The sequence below is a fragment of the Haemaphysalis longicornis genome, unplaced genomic scaffold (genome assembly GCF_048455015.1).
Source record: "Haemaphysalis longicornis isolate Haplotype H1 unplaced genomic scaffold, Haemaphysalis longicornis Haplotype H1 scaffold_3, whole genome shotgun sequence".
NCBI classification, from domain to species: domain Eukaryota; kingdom Metazoa; phylum Arthropoda; class Arachnida; order Ixodida; family Ixodidae; genus Haemaphysalis; species Haemaphysalis longicornis.
Window position 1 is genome coordinate 220754249 of NW_027526335.1, and position 17933 is coordinate 220772181.

Below are 17933 nucleotides of genomic sequence, written 5' to 3' on the forward strand. Positions count from 1 at the left end.
TCCTGGATAGCCGTGTTGTACGCAAATGTGGCATACGGTAGCACTTCGTCCCAAGTCTTATGTTCAACATCAACGTGCATTGACAGCATATCTGCGATTGTCTTGTTCAGACGTTCTGTTAGTCCGTTCGTTTGGGGGTGGTACGCCGTCGTTCTTCTGTTTTCCGTGTTGCTGTAGCGTAATATTCCTTGCATTAGCTCCGCAGTAAAGGCCGTTCCGCGGTCCGTGATTAGGACTTCCGGGGCTCCATGTCGCAGCACAACTTGGCTTAAGAAGAACTTTGCGACTTCCTGTGCAGTGCCCCTCGGAAGAGCGGCGGTCTCTGCGTAGCGCGTCATGTAGTCTGTCGCCACGACAATCCACTTGTTCTGTGACTGTGACGTAGGGAACGGGCCTAGAAGGTCCATTCAAATCTGTTGAAAGGGCCTCGACGGGACGGCGATTGGTTGCAGAAAGCCGGCGGGTCGTGTCGGCGGCGTTTTTCGTCGCTGGCAGTCACGGCAACTCCGAACGTAGTGGGTGACGTCGGATATAAGGCGGGAACAGAAGTACTTCGCTTTCATTTTTGCAATAGTGCGAGCTGTGCCGAGATGTCCGGAAGACGGGTCGTCGTGGCACGCTTCCAAAATTTCGTCACGGAGCTCTGCAGGGATGACGAGAAGGTAATTCGCTCTCGTTCCGGGGCTGAAATTCTTCTTCACGAGGACTGAGTTTTTGAGGCTGAATGCTGGCAAGGTCCGCTTGAACGACCTAGGCACGGCAACATTTCGTCCTTCGAGGTAGTCGATCATGACGCGCAAGTCGGGGTCGGCACGCCGCTGGGCGGCTAGGTCGCTCTCCGTAACGACTCCGAAGAACGCGCTGTCTTCATTGCAATCTAGTGGTGGCGGGTCGACGGGGGCGCGGGACAGGCAGTCGACGTCGGAGTGTTTCCTGCCGGATTTGTAAACGATTGTAACGTCGAACTCTTGCAGGCGCCAGCTCCACCGCCCAAGAGGGCCAGAGGGGTCCTTCAAATTGGCGAGCCAACACAGCGCATGGTGGTCTGTGACAACCTTGAATGGTCTACCATATACGTATGGGCGAAATTTTGAAATGGCCCATATAATTGCGAGGCACTCTTTTTCAGAGGCTGAGTAATTTTTCTCCTCCTTCGACAGACCACGGCTTGCAAAGGCGATTACTTTTTCGCCAGCGCTTTGCTTTTGGACGAGAACGGCACCCAAGCCTATATCGCTGGCGTCGGTGTGCATTTCTGTTTCGGCGTTTTCGTCGAAATGAGCGAGCACGGGCGGGTTTTGCAGGCGTTGTTGCAGCTCGCAGAATGCTTTTTCTTGGGCGTTTTTCCAGGCAAAAGGGGTGCTATCTTTTGTTAGGCGCGTGAGTGGCTCTGCAATGCGTGCGAAGTTTGCGACGAAGCGCCCGTAGTATGCGCACAGCCCGAGAAATCTTCGCACGCCCTTCTTGTCTTTCGGCCTTCGGAAGTTCGCAATGGCTGAAGTTTTTGCCGGGTCAGGTAGGACTCCCGCGGCGTTGACGACGTGGCCCAAGAACTTCAGCTCCTCATACGCGAAACGACACTTTTCAGGCTTCAGCGTTAACCTCGATGTACGAATGGCCTCGAGTACACACTCCAACCTTGCAAGGTGTTCGTCGAAATTCCGGGCGAATACCACAACGTCGTCGAGGTATGCGAGGCAAGTGTGCCACTTCAGGCCAGCTAGCACAGTGTCCATCACTCTCTGAAACGTTGCTGGCGCCGTGCACAGCCCAAAAGGCATCACCTTGAACTCGTATAGGCCGTCCGGGGTTATAAACGCAGTCTTCTCTCGGTCTCTCTCGTCCACTTCAATTCGCCAGTAGCCGGTCTTCAAATCCATCGATGAGAACTACTTGGCATGGCAGAGGTGGTCAAGGGCGTCGTCGATTCGTGGCGGGGGATACACGTCCTTTTTGGTGAATTTGTTTAGTCGCCGGTAGTCAACGCAGAACCTTAATGTGCCGTCTTCTTTCTTTACGAGTACGACCGGCGCAGCCCAGGGGCTTTTCGATGGCTGTATAATGTCGTCGCTGAGCATGTCGTCGACTTGAGTCCGGATGGCTTCCCGTTCGTGGGAAGAGACGCGGTATGGTGACTGTCGGGTAGGTCGGGCTCCATCTTCAGTTATAATACGGTGCTTCGCTAGGGGTGTCTGACGTAATTTTGAACTCGACAAAAAACACTGGCTGTAGCGACGCAGCAAAGCCAATAATTTGTTCTGTTGTTCTTGCGGTAGCGCCGGATTGACGTCGAAGGGGTGCGGAAGCTTTAAGGTGTCATCGGGTGTGGGTTCAAAGTCGGCGACCGCGATCCCGTCACTTGCTTCTTGCGTTTCTTCGAGGAACGCAATTGCAGCTCCCTTGTTTAAATGCTGGAACTCTTCGGTGAAATTAGTAACCAAAACGTGAGATTGGCGTTGCTTAAAGTGCGCAGTGCATCTTGCGACGGAGACACCGCGGTCGAGAAGCAACCTTCGATCACTCTACGATAGCGTTGACGTCAGAAGCAGCATCCTCACAGTAGATGGCGATCCCCAAGCTTGCGCGGGGTGGCAGGGTGATGTGATCGTCGGCGATCCTGACAGCAGCACGGTGATCGGGGTTCGGCTGCGGCGTCGTGGAGTGATCGGAGGAAAAAGTTATCGACTTGGTCTGCAGATCAATTATTGCGCCGTTGTCCGTCAAAAAGTCCATTCCGAGAATTACGTCGCGGGAGCAGTTAGGCAAAATAACGAACTCAGCAGGCTACGTGGTGCCGCCTATGGTGACGCGTGATGTGCACGTTCCACTTGGCGTTACGAGATGGCCTCCTGCTGTGCGTATGTGCGGACCGTCCCCTGTTGTCGTAACTTTCTTCAGCTTCGACGCGAATGAGCCGCTCGTTACCAGGTAGTCGGCTCCCGTGGCGATGAGGGCGACTACCTCAAAGCCGTCGATGGACAACTGGACGTCGGACGCCGCTTTCCTGGAGTTTTTGGTGCGTCTGGGCGTTGTATCTCGGCTTGTACGTGTTGACGGTCGGGCACCATGCGTCGTCATTCTCGTCATCTTCTCAGCGGCAGGCTCTGTCGTTTCGGGTACGCATCGCGTCGTGTCGTCGTCGGGTTCGGGAGTCACGTCCGGGTTAGATCGAGTCGTTTGGCTGCAGGTACGGTGTTCGGTGCGGCCATGCGTCGATGGAGGGTTTTCGTTTTTTCGCCGTTCTGCAACTTCACCTCCAGAAGTTGCTGCTTTTAGTTTCCCCCGCGTGGGATGGGGGACCTTCCTCGTGAGACGTCAGCGGTGTTATGGCGGTTTGGCGACGGTACCGGTAGGGCGACGGCGAACGGTTGAAGCGGGCAGGTCCTCGGTTCGTGTTGGACAGGTATTCGTCGATCTCAGTAGGGCGCTGGCCGGGTAGGGGGCGTGGTGCGTCGAGGGCGAATCCTCGCAGACCAAGCCTGTTGTAAGGGCAGCGACGGTAGATGTGGTCCGCCTCTCCGCAGTGGTAGTGCAGCGGGTGATTATCGGGCGTTCGCCACACGTCGGTCTTCCTTGGCGTCTGGTATTGGTCTACAGGGTGTCGGGCGGGCGGCATTGGACGGCGGTATGGCTGGGCCTCTTGACGACGGGTTGGAGCAGGGCGGGGTTGACGAAGAGCTGCGGAGTGGGTCATCGCTTGGGGCTGACGGGGTGCTTCTGAAGGCATAGAAGTTCCCAGCGCCTGTTGAAGCTCTTCACGGATGACGTCAGTCAGAGAAGCCACTTGAGGTTGCGGCGTTGTTGGAAAAAGCTTCTGAAGCTCCTCCTTGACCACTGCTCGAATGGTCTCGCGCAATGTATCGGAGCTTCCAGTTGCGGCACCGATGGTCTCCGAGAACAGCGCGTTGACAGGGCGGTCGTATTGCCTCGTCAGAATTTCTAGCGTCTTCTCCATCGCGGCGGCCTCAGACGCGAATTTAGCCACCGTCTTCGGCGGGTTACGGACTAGACAAGCAAAAAGCTCTTGCTTCACTCCTCGCATTAGAAACCTGAGCTTCTTTTCTTCGGTCATTTCGGGGTCCGCACGGCGAAAAAGTCGCTTCATCTCCTCAACGAAGATCACGACACCTTCGTTGGGGTGCTGCGTTCGAGTTTCAAGTAAAAGCGCAGCCCGCTCTTTTCTCACAACGGTAGTGAAGGTCTTAAGGAACTCCCTTTTGAATTGAGTCCAGTCGGTCAAAGAACTCTCATGGTTCTCGAACCAAGTTCGAGCAGCATCTTCTAGGTAAAAGAAGACATGCCAGAAAGTTTCTTCGTCGTCCCACCTGTTGAAGATGCGGACGCGCTCCAGCTTCTGCAACCATTCTTCGGGGTCTTCAGCGGGGGCTCCCCGGAGTGATGGCGGTTCCCGGGGCTGCTGCAGGACGATTGGCGACGTTGTTTCTTGCACCATGGTGTTGGTTGCAGCGTTCCTTTTCTTGGGCCCTTCTGGCATCAAACCGAACTCGGGTAGCAATCCTTGCAGTCGGCGTCTTTCTCTGGTTGGGCTGGCTTGGCGGCTTCCAGATGTCGTAGAGAGCATAAAGGGAGATGTCGTAGAGAGCATACCCAGCACCTCCACCAGACGTCACGAAGCCAAGGATGACGCAGTTGTCTTGAAGGACAAACAAGTTTATTCGAGCGAACTTGTGCTCCGCTAACAACTCAAAAGAATACAGAGGCGGCGAAGCAGCGGTCAACAAAATGACTTGCGTCGGCGAGCGTCGCAGAATCGTATGCCGAGGCGTTTGCTCTGCAGGCTTTTTATCTTTCGGCGCGAGTGTTTCTGGAACCGTCGATTCACATCCAGAACATTGTAGATCACAGACAATTATTCTGAGCTAGCGACTTTAGGGCGAAACAGTTTGCTTATCTGAATGTGATAGCCCGTGCGGCATAAAAGTAAAGAATGGAAGACGCGCTTTGCTTGGAACGCAGATAACACAGCCGGGCGTGGCCCGGAAGTAAAAACAAACAATAAATAAGCAAGCCCATACATTGTTCGCGGCAATATAACATATCACGCCAACTTTTTTCTGCCGTCCTTGAAACCGATATCGCCGATCATTTTCCTATTTTGCTTATTTTTGACGCGTGCATGCCGTAAAAACGCAACTCACACTTCACATCTGTTTTTGATGCCGTTCAATTTAGAGAAGCAATCCGGGCGACTAATTGGTCTATCATTAATTCAATGGATGATGTAGAGGCAGCACTGCATAACTTTTCTTCTACAATTTTTAAAGCCGTATCATCAAGTACTACCACGCCTAAATGTAAAAAGAGATTTAGCTATTCGAACAATCCACGGATGACTAAAGGGTTATTATAAAGCATGCGGAAAAAAGAAAATATGTACAAAAAACCAAAAGACAGCCCTTTAATTCTAATTTAGCGAAGCGATATAAGAAATACTGCTGCCTCCTAAACATACTCTTAAAACAGGCTAAAAAATGTTATTATGAAAATGAATTAGCTAAACACCATAACAACCCAAAAAAACAATGGAATCTTTTGAATACCTTCCTTAAAAAAACTGCAGCTAACGCCTCTATATCAAAAATTACATACAATGGAGTAAGCCTGATGGAACCACCTCGTATTGCTGGTGCCTTTTGCGAATATGTTTCATCCGTTTATCACAATACCCCTCAACCTTTAAATGCGCAATTTGGTTTGCCCCGTGCTTCCAAATCTTTCCAAATCTTCCAAATCGTGCTTCCAAAGCAACATGTTTTTTTATGACAGCCGTGATCAGTATTGACGCTTCGGGGAAGAAAAGCACGTTGCACGTTTTAGGTGAATGTTGTCGACAAACTAACCCCACGTGCAAAGCCCCCGCGAGCCTCCTGTCATAGCGGTGCCGCAGCAACTGTGGACGAATATCGGTATCCAGTGGCAGCCGGGGAAGACATAGCGTGCGCCATACTGCGTACAATTCAAAATACCGACCCGAATTAAGCATTCCCGCGTTTGTTGGCGCAGTAAAAGCATGAGTAAAAGCATGCAGAGGGCTATAATAAAAGTGGCTATGCCCACAGTACTGCACAAGGGTCGCAGAATTATCCATGGCTGAGTATTGCGCCCTGTATTGCACCGAAACTGCAATGACTTTGTTGGCGCTTATGTTCGCCGCGTGATTTATCAGCTGGGCTCCCATGATATTGTTTAGAGCTTTCTTTTTTGTTAAATATTCCAACATAACACTGCTAAAACGTCCAGTTAAGTTTTTAAACTTATCGGCTGCGCTCGCATGATCTTGTTTAGAGCTTTCTTTTTTTATACATTCAAACTTGATTCTACTAAAACTTACAGTTAAGTGTTTGAACGTATCGGCTGGACTCCAATGATATTGTTTATAGCTTTCTTTTTTATTAAACATTCAAACATGACACTACTATAGCTTCCTATTGAGTTTTTTTAAATTCTGAAGGCGTATCGTTAGAGTATTTGTACGCAATTTTAACCACTTCCGGTGCAAGTGTCGTGGTACAGCCAGTGACGGCGATACCTGCAGTCAAGATTTCTAAATGTCCTACCTCATTTTAGAAAAACTACGCGTATCAGTGGTATATTCGGTTCTCGGTAGACTAATCTATCGATCAACAGCAACATGTATTTTGTCTTCAGTGTCCCTTTAAGGTTCAAGAATCCCGGAAATTAACAAGAGAAGTGCATATAAGCGACCGCAATGTATAAGCGGGTCGGTAGATCAGCGATGTTAGATGTGCTGCTTCCCTGCGTGAATATTTTCAATTCAGATGTTAAGTTTATTGATGCCTTGATATTGATGTAGGGGCTACATCTTCTCGTGTGGACTAAACATGACTTCCCTTGTCCCAATCACCACGCCAAACTCGCGGAAAGTTCGACGAGGTCAAGACGCGACCCGAATGTAAAGACCTGGACTGCGTTTTCACGAAGGTCTGCGATCTCAGCCCCGACGCCCACGTGAGTGTGGTTCCTGGCGTGCCGAGCATGCCTTCCTGCATTTACATATTTCTTCTGGCGTGTCCCTGTAGAAGCACGCGTGCTTCATTACAGAAGCGTGTCGCTTAAACGTGCGCCCTCTCAGAGAGGCAGGAAAATTCTTCTAGTGCTTTTTTAGATGCGAAGCAGCTTATGGTCGAGCCTGTTCCCTCCGCCGTTGTGTGGGCGCCGTTGTGCGGCGTCCACACTCACACTGCGTATGCCTGGCCAGGCACCACTGATGATGATTGTGACAGGATGCCCTAGGGATTGGCCAACCAAAGAATCCATCACGAGATAGCTTCGCGTTCAACCACCGTCGTCATCTTCCCGTAGGGGAACCCTGATTACCGCACCCCCATTGCGCATGCCTGGCAAGACACCGCTGATGATGATTGTGGCAGGATGCCCCTAGTGATTGGCCAACCAAAGAATCCATTACGAGATAGCTTCGCGTACAACCACCGTCATCATCTTCCCGTAGGGGAACCCTGAGTATTATGCGAGGCATTCGTCCTCTCCTCTCCGAAGCAGCTCTCCTCTCCGGAATTGCGCAACGAATGGCAACACCTGCGGCTCCGGGCGCGATAATGCGAAGCATCTTGTGGTTCGAGAAGTGACGGTAGCCGCGGCATACTCCGCTGGGGGCGCCCCTGTAGCTCCGCGGTATAAAAGACGCGCGCGCGCGCTCCGCTCCCCTCATTCTCCTCCAGCAACGCCGCGATTGAACTGAAAACTAATGTGAACTTGAGTCGACCCCATGGCTGCTTCGCATACTACTCAAGTTTCCCCTACGGAAAGATGGTGATTTTTTTTTTTTTTTGCAACAGAGGAGTTGTTCTAGGGGTAGCCTTGACGATAGTCTCTGCTGGTGTTGTGTGGCGTGACGCAGATTTTTCCGTCGCGCAAAGACCGGTTCCCCGGATAGAAAAAAAATCACTGAAAAAAAAAGACTGAAGACGGCTGATGTAGCCACTGAAAGAAATCTCTTTACCGCAGTTCATCGTTTGAGAGATGAAGCCTACTTTAGGGGATCGGTGTGAGCTTGATCTTTGTAAGCTGGCTTTTCCACATTGGAATCTGCACAGTGGGCATGGCCGTCTACTGACGGATTCAATATGATTGCAGAAAGGTGCTGGAAAGAATGCCAAAACAAATGACATAATAATTAGCCTCTAAGATGATTCTGTCATTACGTCTAATTTCATTTGCTGGCTCATTTCATTTACTTGTTGACAGTGAAGTTGTAAACATCACAAAATTACTGTCTGCTGCCAATACATGCCCATCTAATGAGTGAGTATGATTATAGGAAACTGCAGTAACTGTTGTTTTACCGGAACTCCACCGAAACAAATTACATGACAATTAGCCGCCAAGATGACTGCAACATTACGCACAAGAAGCCGAAGCTAAATGGAATCGTCGTAAAGACTGCACGCACATCACTGTTTCCCCAGGTTTCACACTGGGTGGAACTGGTTTCACATTTCTTCCTTCCCTGCTCTAGCCCTTCTACTACCACACAATTATCACCACCGCTGGGCACAGGAAGAACTGTCAACAAGTTCCTAAGGTTCTCACTTTGTGTTTGTGTTCTGAACTGTTTCACTGGCAGTCGCAGTTATTAAAACGAGGCCAACCACATTCATCAAGAACGCCTACGTTTATTCCGCACATCCTAACGCATACGGAAAGAGAGGTAAATGTTCGTATGTGACCATATAGCGCGAAACATCTGAAAATAGCGGGACGAAATATTTGGCATTCACTGTAAGACGTCGAGGAGTGCTGGGCACACTGTCGAGGAGTAAAAACTTTTGTCCCATATTTCACTCCCTTTTGAAGCATTCGGCTACTCTTCCAAGGAGTGCGCGTGGCCGTCACAACGAGAGGCGAAATACTCCTCGTGGGATTTACTTGCTGCTTTCGAGGCGGAGTACTTGAACCCTGTATGGGAATTTCAATGCCATGTCCAATGCAGCGTTCCGTCACTTTCTTTAGGCGTGAATAAGCTCTATTGGCTGCGGCACTACCGGATACTGCAGAAAGGTACTACTACTCTCTCTTGGAAAGCACTCTGTTAGCCCCAAGAGCGTTCTGCTATTCCCCGTGAGCAAGCGTGTTTTCGCACCGCCTGCTGCTACAACTCCCTTCCCCACGATGGTACTGTAGACAGTTGCAAACAGAACCGGACAAACTATTTTGAAACATGGAAAAGAAAAAAAATAAAGTCTGTTTCTCCAAGAAAATATCACAATGATCGGTTCATTCAGCAATTTCACAAAAAAGCAATTTAGTTGAAATTACAATATCACAGCATAAAAAACGGTTCCTACTCCACATCCACACAGAAGGAGACGTAGCTCCTATTTAGAACACATTCAAGAAACATTCACAGACAAAAATGAAGCAAAGCAACTGAAAACACTAAATCTACAAACGTTAAATTAAGACAATAAAAACGACATTAATACCCACAAATAAAAAGGTACTGTCATTAGCACGAAAAGCATCAGTAGAAATGCTGCAGTGGGAGAATAAAAAGAGGGATAACTTGCTAATAAAAACAAACACCTTCGAGCTGACTGCCTCATAATGCTGGTGGCGGCCTTCATAACTGTACGGACCAGGGCACTGGGCTTGAGCCGAAGTAGCGTCTCAAGAAGCAAGAAGGTGCACTTCGCCTTTGAAGCGTATTACACACCGAACAGCGAAAACACAGACAGCAGCACTGGGAACCCATCCACGATGTCCAAGGTTGTGAGGAGAAGTGTCTCAAATACGACGGCCACCTGCTGAAACCTCGGGGCTCTGTCTCTCTCTCAAAAAAATCTTCGGGCAAGTAGTTTTGTTCCAGTATCGGCCTCCGTACTGCCGCTGCTTTAATGTTCGTCCGAAAGAAAAACTAGTTCCACGCACGCACGCACGCACGAACAAATATGCGGCTTGCTAGATTGTTAATTGCCTAGCGCTCTCTTCGCTTGATAAAGGCACTTGAGTTCCAGCAACCGATCGGTGTGTACGCTTTTATCGTCGCTCGTCAGCCGACGAGACAGTTTTCACCGTAGACGGTGAAAACAGAAGACGGAGTGTTTGAGATTGCCTGGCAGTGATATCACCTGCTCTTCACACGCCGATCTTGCAGGCGGGCCCCATATTGCTGTTAATGCCAGTTATGTAGCCGGATTTCCTTTATTTAACCGAATAAAAGCTATCGTACGTACATTCCTATCTCGGTGACACAAGCCACGGTAGTTTGGTCGGGTCCGTGTTTCACTTGCGGCTTGAGCTTTCAGAAGAGCGCGGACCAACACCATTTTCCTCAATCGATCTCAGATTTACAATCCAGCTCGACTAGGCGCGGGGCAAGAGTACGTCTATCAAACTCTTTCAATAGGGCCGTCTGCAGCGGCCCGTAGATTGGCTCCTTCGGTTTGCCGCCTGCCGCCACTGATCACTACGAGCAATCGTTACATGAATTCCTATTCTTGCATGTTTAGAATGGGCGGCTGAAGTAATCAGTCACTTTTTACACAACTGCTTTATATAATATATCCGTATGCAAATAAAACATCGCTGATGAGTTGGTTTGCGTAGTTGGTAGGACTGCATCTCCATGCTTACTCCCGCACTGGACAAGAATGAAATTGCAATTTTACTATTCGTACTGGAGAGGGGAGATGATGCGCAGGTTTACTCTTCACTGGTGCGGGAGCAGAACTGGGGCTGCACTCCGCTGCGCACGAGAAGAGTACGCGGTCAGTTTTGCGCTCCTCCTCATGGGGAGCGAACATTGCTTCCAACTCCAAGTGCTTTCGAGGTGAGTGCGCCAACGCTCACAAGAGTACAATGACTGTTCGACTCTTCAACTACTCCCCCGATTTCTTAGTGTGATTTCCCTAACAGTGTACCAAAAGAAGCGCAAAATCTCGTGGCTATGTGTTCTTATCACTTGAACCTTGCTAGCTATGGTGCTGGCTGATCGCTTTCTTTTTTTATATTTCTGTTCGCAGGAGCAGCACGCCGACTTCTTCTCGGTAGGTTCGTCCCACGAAGTTCTTGCACTCTCAGTCAATGTGATCGGAGCACGCAGTGTGGAGTTTCACTCTCAAGAAGGCCACCTGTTGGGCGCACGAAAATTAAGTCTAGAAAGTTGCAAGGTCTTCTATGGCTATATAGTATGTGTAGAATAGGAACGTGGGGGTTAGATAATGACGCCTCCTAAACAGGCAATGAATTCTGCAATGTGCACGAAAGGCGACTTTGAACGAATGCGCATCGTGGTTGTGAAGGTCAAAGTATTAATTATTTGATGGTGGGGTTCAGCGTGCCAACGCTACACCGACGACGAGGCACGCCGTTGTAGAAGGCTCCGGATTAAAATTCCCCAACTCGGGATCTTCAACGCTTGCTCAAATCTCGGACACACAGGCATTTTCACTTCTAGCCTCTATCAGAAAAGCGGCCGCGTTGGGGGGAATCGAACCCGTGTCCTTGGGGCGTGCAGCACAAAAGGGCAAAATACTTTGCAAACAGATCTGAAGTGACCTGAAAAACTCTATATAAAAAAATCATGAAAGGCTTCGCCATGTCGTCGTCATATATCTCGATATTCTTTCAAAAGTACATTCAGTGATTGTTAAAGGCTCGCCTTAGTTAAGTCCAATCTCGAAAAATTTATATAATCCACAAGGAAGTTCGTGAGTAACTCTAATGGCTACGGTCAATTAAGGAAATTTCAACCGCGGCAGAAATGAAACACTGATGGCGTGAAGACTCACTGGGCGGTTTAAGATTCCATAAACTACAGCAGGGTCTTTTCTTTTTTTGTTGCGTTCGTGATTCTGTTTGCACTGCTTTTCCTTGTAATCGATCACAAGGTCCAGACCAGCTGCGCTCGAGATTGACTTCCTAACGGCCTGACCGAGATTTTCATTTGCACAAGGAGGGGGGAGGGTTCCTTGCACAAGAAGGGTGAAAACCGCTTCACTACACTCACTAGTAAACCACTAAAGGTGACTGGTCACTTTACCTGCGATGTTTTTAGTCTATGTTTCGCTAATTGACAACGCAGCATCTTAGCACGTGCCATATATTTGTAGTGCCCAGTGCTTGACCCTGGGCAGCAATGGCTCGTGAATGGCTTGTTCCTGCAATAAGCACGTTAATATCACCGCGTTTAAGCACACAGCATTGAAATAGCTCAAAATTACGCCTTTTAAAGCAAAATTTGTATACATTTCTTAAGTGGTGAGTTGGCCTAGTTTGTTGATTTGAGGGTTGATTTAATCGCGCTCAAAGACGCAAGGTAACGGAGACGGCCGAAGGACGAGGGATTAGAGGGCTTCATGTAAGCGATCCGTATTAATAAAAACAACTGCCATGCGTACATGGTTGTGTACCTTCGCGCAGTTACTAATGCAATTGGGATGTTTCCGCGGTGTGGCATTAACACAGAGTGTATATTCACTGCTTTGCTGCCAGGCCTTGTGTAGAAAGCAAAAATAACCTGTCCTTATACGATTGTAATTTCCAGGCCCCCCTGAAATTTTAATGTGCCCTTTTTAAGCTGAACTTGCACGTCAGATATGCCAAGTCCCGCGGACAACGGCCAGGCGGTACTTAAGCTCTTCTGGAGACTCTCAATGCCCAGCGAAAAGCCATTCACATGGTCTTTTTCCGACGCCTTGAAAAACACCTTAGGTCGACAATTGATTATGCGACGTTCTCAGGTAACAAGCTACCAAGCCTGAAGGCGGAATTCATTCACAACAGCAGGGCTTGTCGGAAATAACTGATCAAGAAAAGCAAACAAGAGACGCGCCATGTAGTAATAAAACGACGTCTTCTCGTATTTGCAGGCGGAGACTATGACCGTTCTTCGTGCGGCTTTCGTCGTCTTCAGAGCGAACCACTAGTTCACCAACGGAAGGATTTCCACGCTGAACAAATCTGTTCATCTGAATAAGTGTGTCCATGTTCCCACTACTGCCGTTGAATCCTCTCCATTTTCAATTCCCAGTGCCTGCCCTGGATAACACTGCAACGCTTCGGATAATCAGAGAGATAGAAGTAGTCCCATAATCAGGCAAACACTGAACGTGGAGCTCCAGCGCCTCTCGAAGGCGCTGGAGGCGCCTCCCAGAGACGCTGGAGGCGCCTTTGGGAGCTCCAGCGCCTATATCTACAGTGATAGCCCCAAACGACGTTGCCTTCCCTAAAGACGCAGATACAAAAGTTTTTTTTTTATTGCCACGTGCAATCCGCCAGCAATAAACATGAATGTATTACTGCGCTTCTCAACGATCATGTCATCATGATAACCGAAAGGTGCTATACTTGTGACGATGAAGCTCTCGCACTACCGGGTTAGAGATCTTTTTACTTAAACTGGCAAGGAAAGCGAGGTGGAGGAGTGCTTCAGCTAATAAAAAGTGAACTTTCGGTGAATTCGCTGCCTACCTTTACAGTATCTTCAGTCAACTACGAAGTGCTATCTGTAACGTGCGGTGACAACATGCTTACAGTTATATATAGGCCACCATCTGACAATTTGGCTAGATTTTTTTTCCTTTTTTTGGCACTTTATTGTGTTTTGCCAGCAATAATAATCTCAGAATGGTCATTGGTGGTGACCTCAACTATAACAAGTTATTAGTGAACACAATGCCTAATGAACGTTTATTACTGCAAGAATCAAATAATCTCAAGAATTTAATTTCTGAACCTACGCGCAATACGCTGAAAGCTGAAACTCTTTCAGATCTATTTGTTACACCGCTGAGGTACAAAATACAAAAGCCGGAGTTATCGAAAATACTGTTAGTGACCATCTTCCTATTTATATGTTCCTAAAGTCTAATCCTCAACGCAAGAAAATTTCTTCATATTCTACAGTTCTGATTGAGGACATCACTAATACTACCGCAAATACTTTCAGAGAACTAATTACTTTATTGAACTGGCATGATGTAATAACTTCGCACAACGCAAATGAAGTCTACAATATTTTTATCGAAATTTACTTGTCTATAAATGGTGCTTTAAATTAAAAAAAAAAGTGTGAAGTCTAAGAAAATACGTTAACCTTGGGTCACCGCAGAATGCTTCGAGATGATTCGCAAGAACTTTTTGTACGTGCAATTTATAAAGCTCCGGAAGCGAGAAGATTATAGAAGTTTTAACAAATACGAAAACCTTGTAACTACAGCGTTCCAAAATACAAAGCGGGGCTACTTCACAAAACTACTGAATGAGGCCACCGCGAGACATCCCGATAAAAAATGGCGTACGCGAAACACACGTTAGAACCGCCTTGTGCGGCAAAGGACGCAAGACAGCGGATAAAAAGTGTCGTCAGCGCTACCAAGTTCCGTACCCACTTAAGAAGCGACGACAGAAGAGGGAACGGAGGAAACGCAGCGGAGGAAACACCTCCAACAACAACCACGGGCACCCAAGGCCATGGAGGGATCCTCAAGAAGTGCAGGGATCGTTCCGAGTCCTTTCCTCGTCTCCCGTCGCGAAATGATGGAGAGAACCAGCGCCAGGGTGGCCACGAGCTTCGGAGTGCATCCCGTTCGAGCCACCGACGTTCCTGGGTTTCTACATCGTCTCGCACCGGCAACTCTAGCGGAAAATCCAAATCCAGGTCTGCCAGCAGACGCACAGAAGGACGACGGGCCTCCAGATCGCCGTCGAGACCGGGACGGCAACAAAGCGCCTCCACCTCGAGAGGAGGGCTGGGAAGAAAACATTACGCCATCTTACCGTAGGGAAACCCTGAGTAGAATGCGGAGCAGCCACAGGGTCGATTCAAGTGCCCAGTAGCTTTCAATTCATCGTTTCCGTTCGGCTGAGGTACGTAGCTACCTTCATATTTACTGTTTAGTTTCCATGGTAACAACCACACTTTTCACTTACCGGAACTACGAAATGGGAAATTGCGTTGACCCCTTGGTTGCTTCGCATACTACTCAGGGTTCCCCTACGGGAAGATGGTGTAATTTTATTGGAAGAGGGGTGTTAGAGTGGAGAGGCATTAAAGCGAGAGAGAGAGAGAGAGAGAGAGAGACGTTGTACGTGGTATGAGTTTGGCTTTATTTAGGCATTATCATCATCATGTTAAACGTACGTGACGTCGATCTGTGGTTGACATTCCCCTTTGATTATGACCGCCTTATGGTCTGTGAAATGTAAAATCAAGGGCTGTTGTAGTGTATGAACCCTAAAGTTGCTGAAGATGAGGTTGATGCACGCTCCCCGGATGGTTGTGGGCTGCTTGTAATCACGGCCCACCGAGACTTGCCGACGCACGCCACTGCCGACAACGATAGAAATGTCGAAGGCGCGTGAAGCGTGCTCGTTTCGTACCGGCCCAGGAAGACACCGGCAACACTGTCGCTCCAGGAGCCCTTAAAGGGCAAGCGTGCTCGTCTCGTGCCGGCCAAGGAAGACACCGGCAAGACTGTCGCTCCAGGAGCCACTAAAGGGTAAGACACCACCGGGCGTTAAGCAAGCCGAGCATGCGCAGTGGATTTGTGGACGGCGCAGGAACAACAAGGGAGGGACATAGCCCCAACCATGTGGTGCTTCGCATCTAAAAGGCAGCAGCGAGGGGAAACCAGCAGAACTCGAACCAGACTAAGGAAGTGCTGGCAGTGGCCGCGTCCTCGACCGAAACCAGAGTAATCTGGGCGAGCGTGGTCTCCCAACCTAAGGAGCAGGGTAGAACCAACTCACAGGAAAACAAAGATAAATATGCACAAGCCGCAGCAGAGCAGTCCGAGCTAACCAAGGTTAGACAGATGCTAGAGATTCTCATTGCAGAGAACCGCTCCCTAAAGGACAAAATAGAGAAGTTAGAATCCGCTGGAGATAAAACCACCACCCCGAACCCTGGGTGGGAACAGGCCTCCACTAGCGAAAGCGAGGGGATGCTGGCGATGGCAGCGGATGGCGAACGTGAAAGGGTGGACGAAGCCGAGTCTCCCCCTGTAGCCGTCATCGGGGCCATCGGTTTCTTCCGTGACGACGGAGATTGAGGAAAAGCCGCCAACGGTAGAGGCACCCGAACCTAGACGACTCCGAGATTGAGTCTCCTCCGCAAAAGCGAAGGGTACGCCGCAACACCGGTAGATCAAAAGTCAAGCGCAAGGCGAAGAAACAAACGAGGGTACAGAAAAGACAGAAAGGAAATTTGTGGCATTCAGTAAAGCGTTCCAAGGGAAAATGAATGCGAAACTCGAAGAGATAAGGGCTGTGTTCACTTCCTGTGCGGCAAACGTAAGCAAGCAGCTTGCCCCTTTCAACATGAGAGTGGCCGCACTAGAGAGTGTACAGACCACAGCCAGACAGCAGCAGGAGCAGGGTAACGAAGTAGGTCCAATCAAATCCACAAAGCCGTACTCGAGACCGGCAGCAGAGGGTCTGAGATCTGCCTTGGTTGATACAACGGTAGCAAATCGAAACTCATCCGAATAATCATGGCTAGGGACGATCGCAAAAACAGCAACATGTACACCATTTGGCAGTGGAATTGTCGTGGGTAACCTCCACCTATTCATAGACTCCAAAAGCGCTGGGGGAGTGCCAGACGTGATTGCCCTGCAGGACACGGGAGGGCCGGCAAAATTATCGGGATACACGTCTTATTTTGACGAGGAACATTCGAACGACAAGCGGACCCCGGTCACGACCTTGGTTAGGCGCAACGTTCCTGCGATGCGACGCGAAACGAGCATAGGGACCGTAGACCACGTACTCGGGGGGATTATCCCCGGTCAAAAACTGGGAGAGGGAAGTGCCTCCGTACTGAACGTCTACACTAGTCCTCAGAAGAGACATATATTCAAGAACCTTTTCCGCAAGGCCCTAGATATTGCGAGTAAGCAGTCCCTTGTAATAGTGGGAGACTTTAACGCACCGCACCCGGCGGGGGTGTACAAGAAAGATATGATCAAAGGGAGAAATCTGAGTGGACTCTCAACAAGAGGCCCTCACCCTCGCGACGGATCCCGGCTGCCCCACGCGCACGGGAAAGAGCGTGAGCGTAGACACCAGTCGAAGTCCAGGGAGGTTCATGGTTTCTGCATTAGACCAATAAAGTATGTTCTTCACTGTATTTTACCAGCATTGGAGCATATTTATAACCTATGCTCGCACTCCGGAGTGTTTCCAGACAAAATGAACTGGTCTGAAGTGGTAGTTACATACAAATACGAAGATAAATGAATTTTTCAAACTACCTTCCAATTTCTATACTTGCTGCATTTTCAAACGCCTTAGAAAAGATTATATGAATACGAATCCATTATTTCTGTGAGAAGTATAATATACTGTTAACTCAGCAGTTTGGTTTTTGGAAGGGTTGATCTACAGAGCTAACACTACTAACACAAAAACATGTTATCTTACGACCATTTGCAGATAATCAACTAGCAATGGGCATTTTTGTTGATTTGTCAAAATCATTTGATACTTAATTCACCATTTACAATTATTACTGTAGTTTCCCTGGTGTTGCTTTAGCAATATTCAGATCATACCTTGACAATAGGGAACAGTGTGTTCCGATCAGTGAATTTATGTCTAAATTTATGAAACTAACCATTATCATTCCTCAAGGCAGTACACTCGGGCCATTGATTTTTAATTAATGTCAGGGATGTTGTAACTATAACTACTGAAGCAAAATTTATTATCTATGCCGATGATACGAGCATCTTTATACAATCTAAAGATCCGGATGAACTTTGCCAAATGGCGAACGCTACATTGCACAATCTAATCATATGGAGTGCGGCTAATTCACTTAAAATAAACACTACCAAGACCAAAGCAGTTGTGTTTACTCCTTCCCAGAAGCGTTTATATTTTCAGTTCTGCCTTCGCATTTGCTCAGACAACATGGATGTAGTGTC

General features: G+C 48.6%; 1 protein-coding gene across 1 annotated transcript in view; it reads left to right on the top strand.

The window, feature by feature from the left end:
• Positions 1-13400, top strand: part of LOC144173712 (uncharacterized) — a 228750-nt gene extending 215350 nt beyond the window's left edge. Inside the window, exons 3-4 of the mRNA XM_077702020.1 lie at positions 11025-11048; positions 12873-13400. Of these exons, the coding sequence (XP_077558146.1) occupies positions 11025-11048; positions 12873-12885 (37 nt within the window). The 3' untranslated portion in view covers positions 12886-13400. The remainder of the gene's footprint in view (positions 1-11024; positions 11049-12872) is intronic.
• The last annotated feature ends 4533 nt before the right edge of the window (positions 13401-17933 follow it).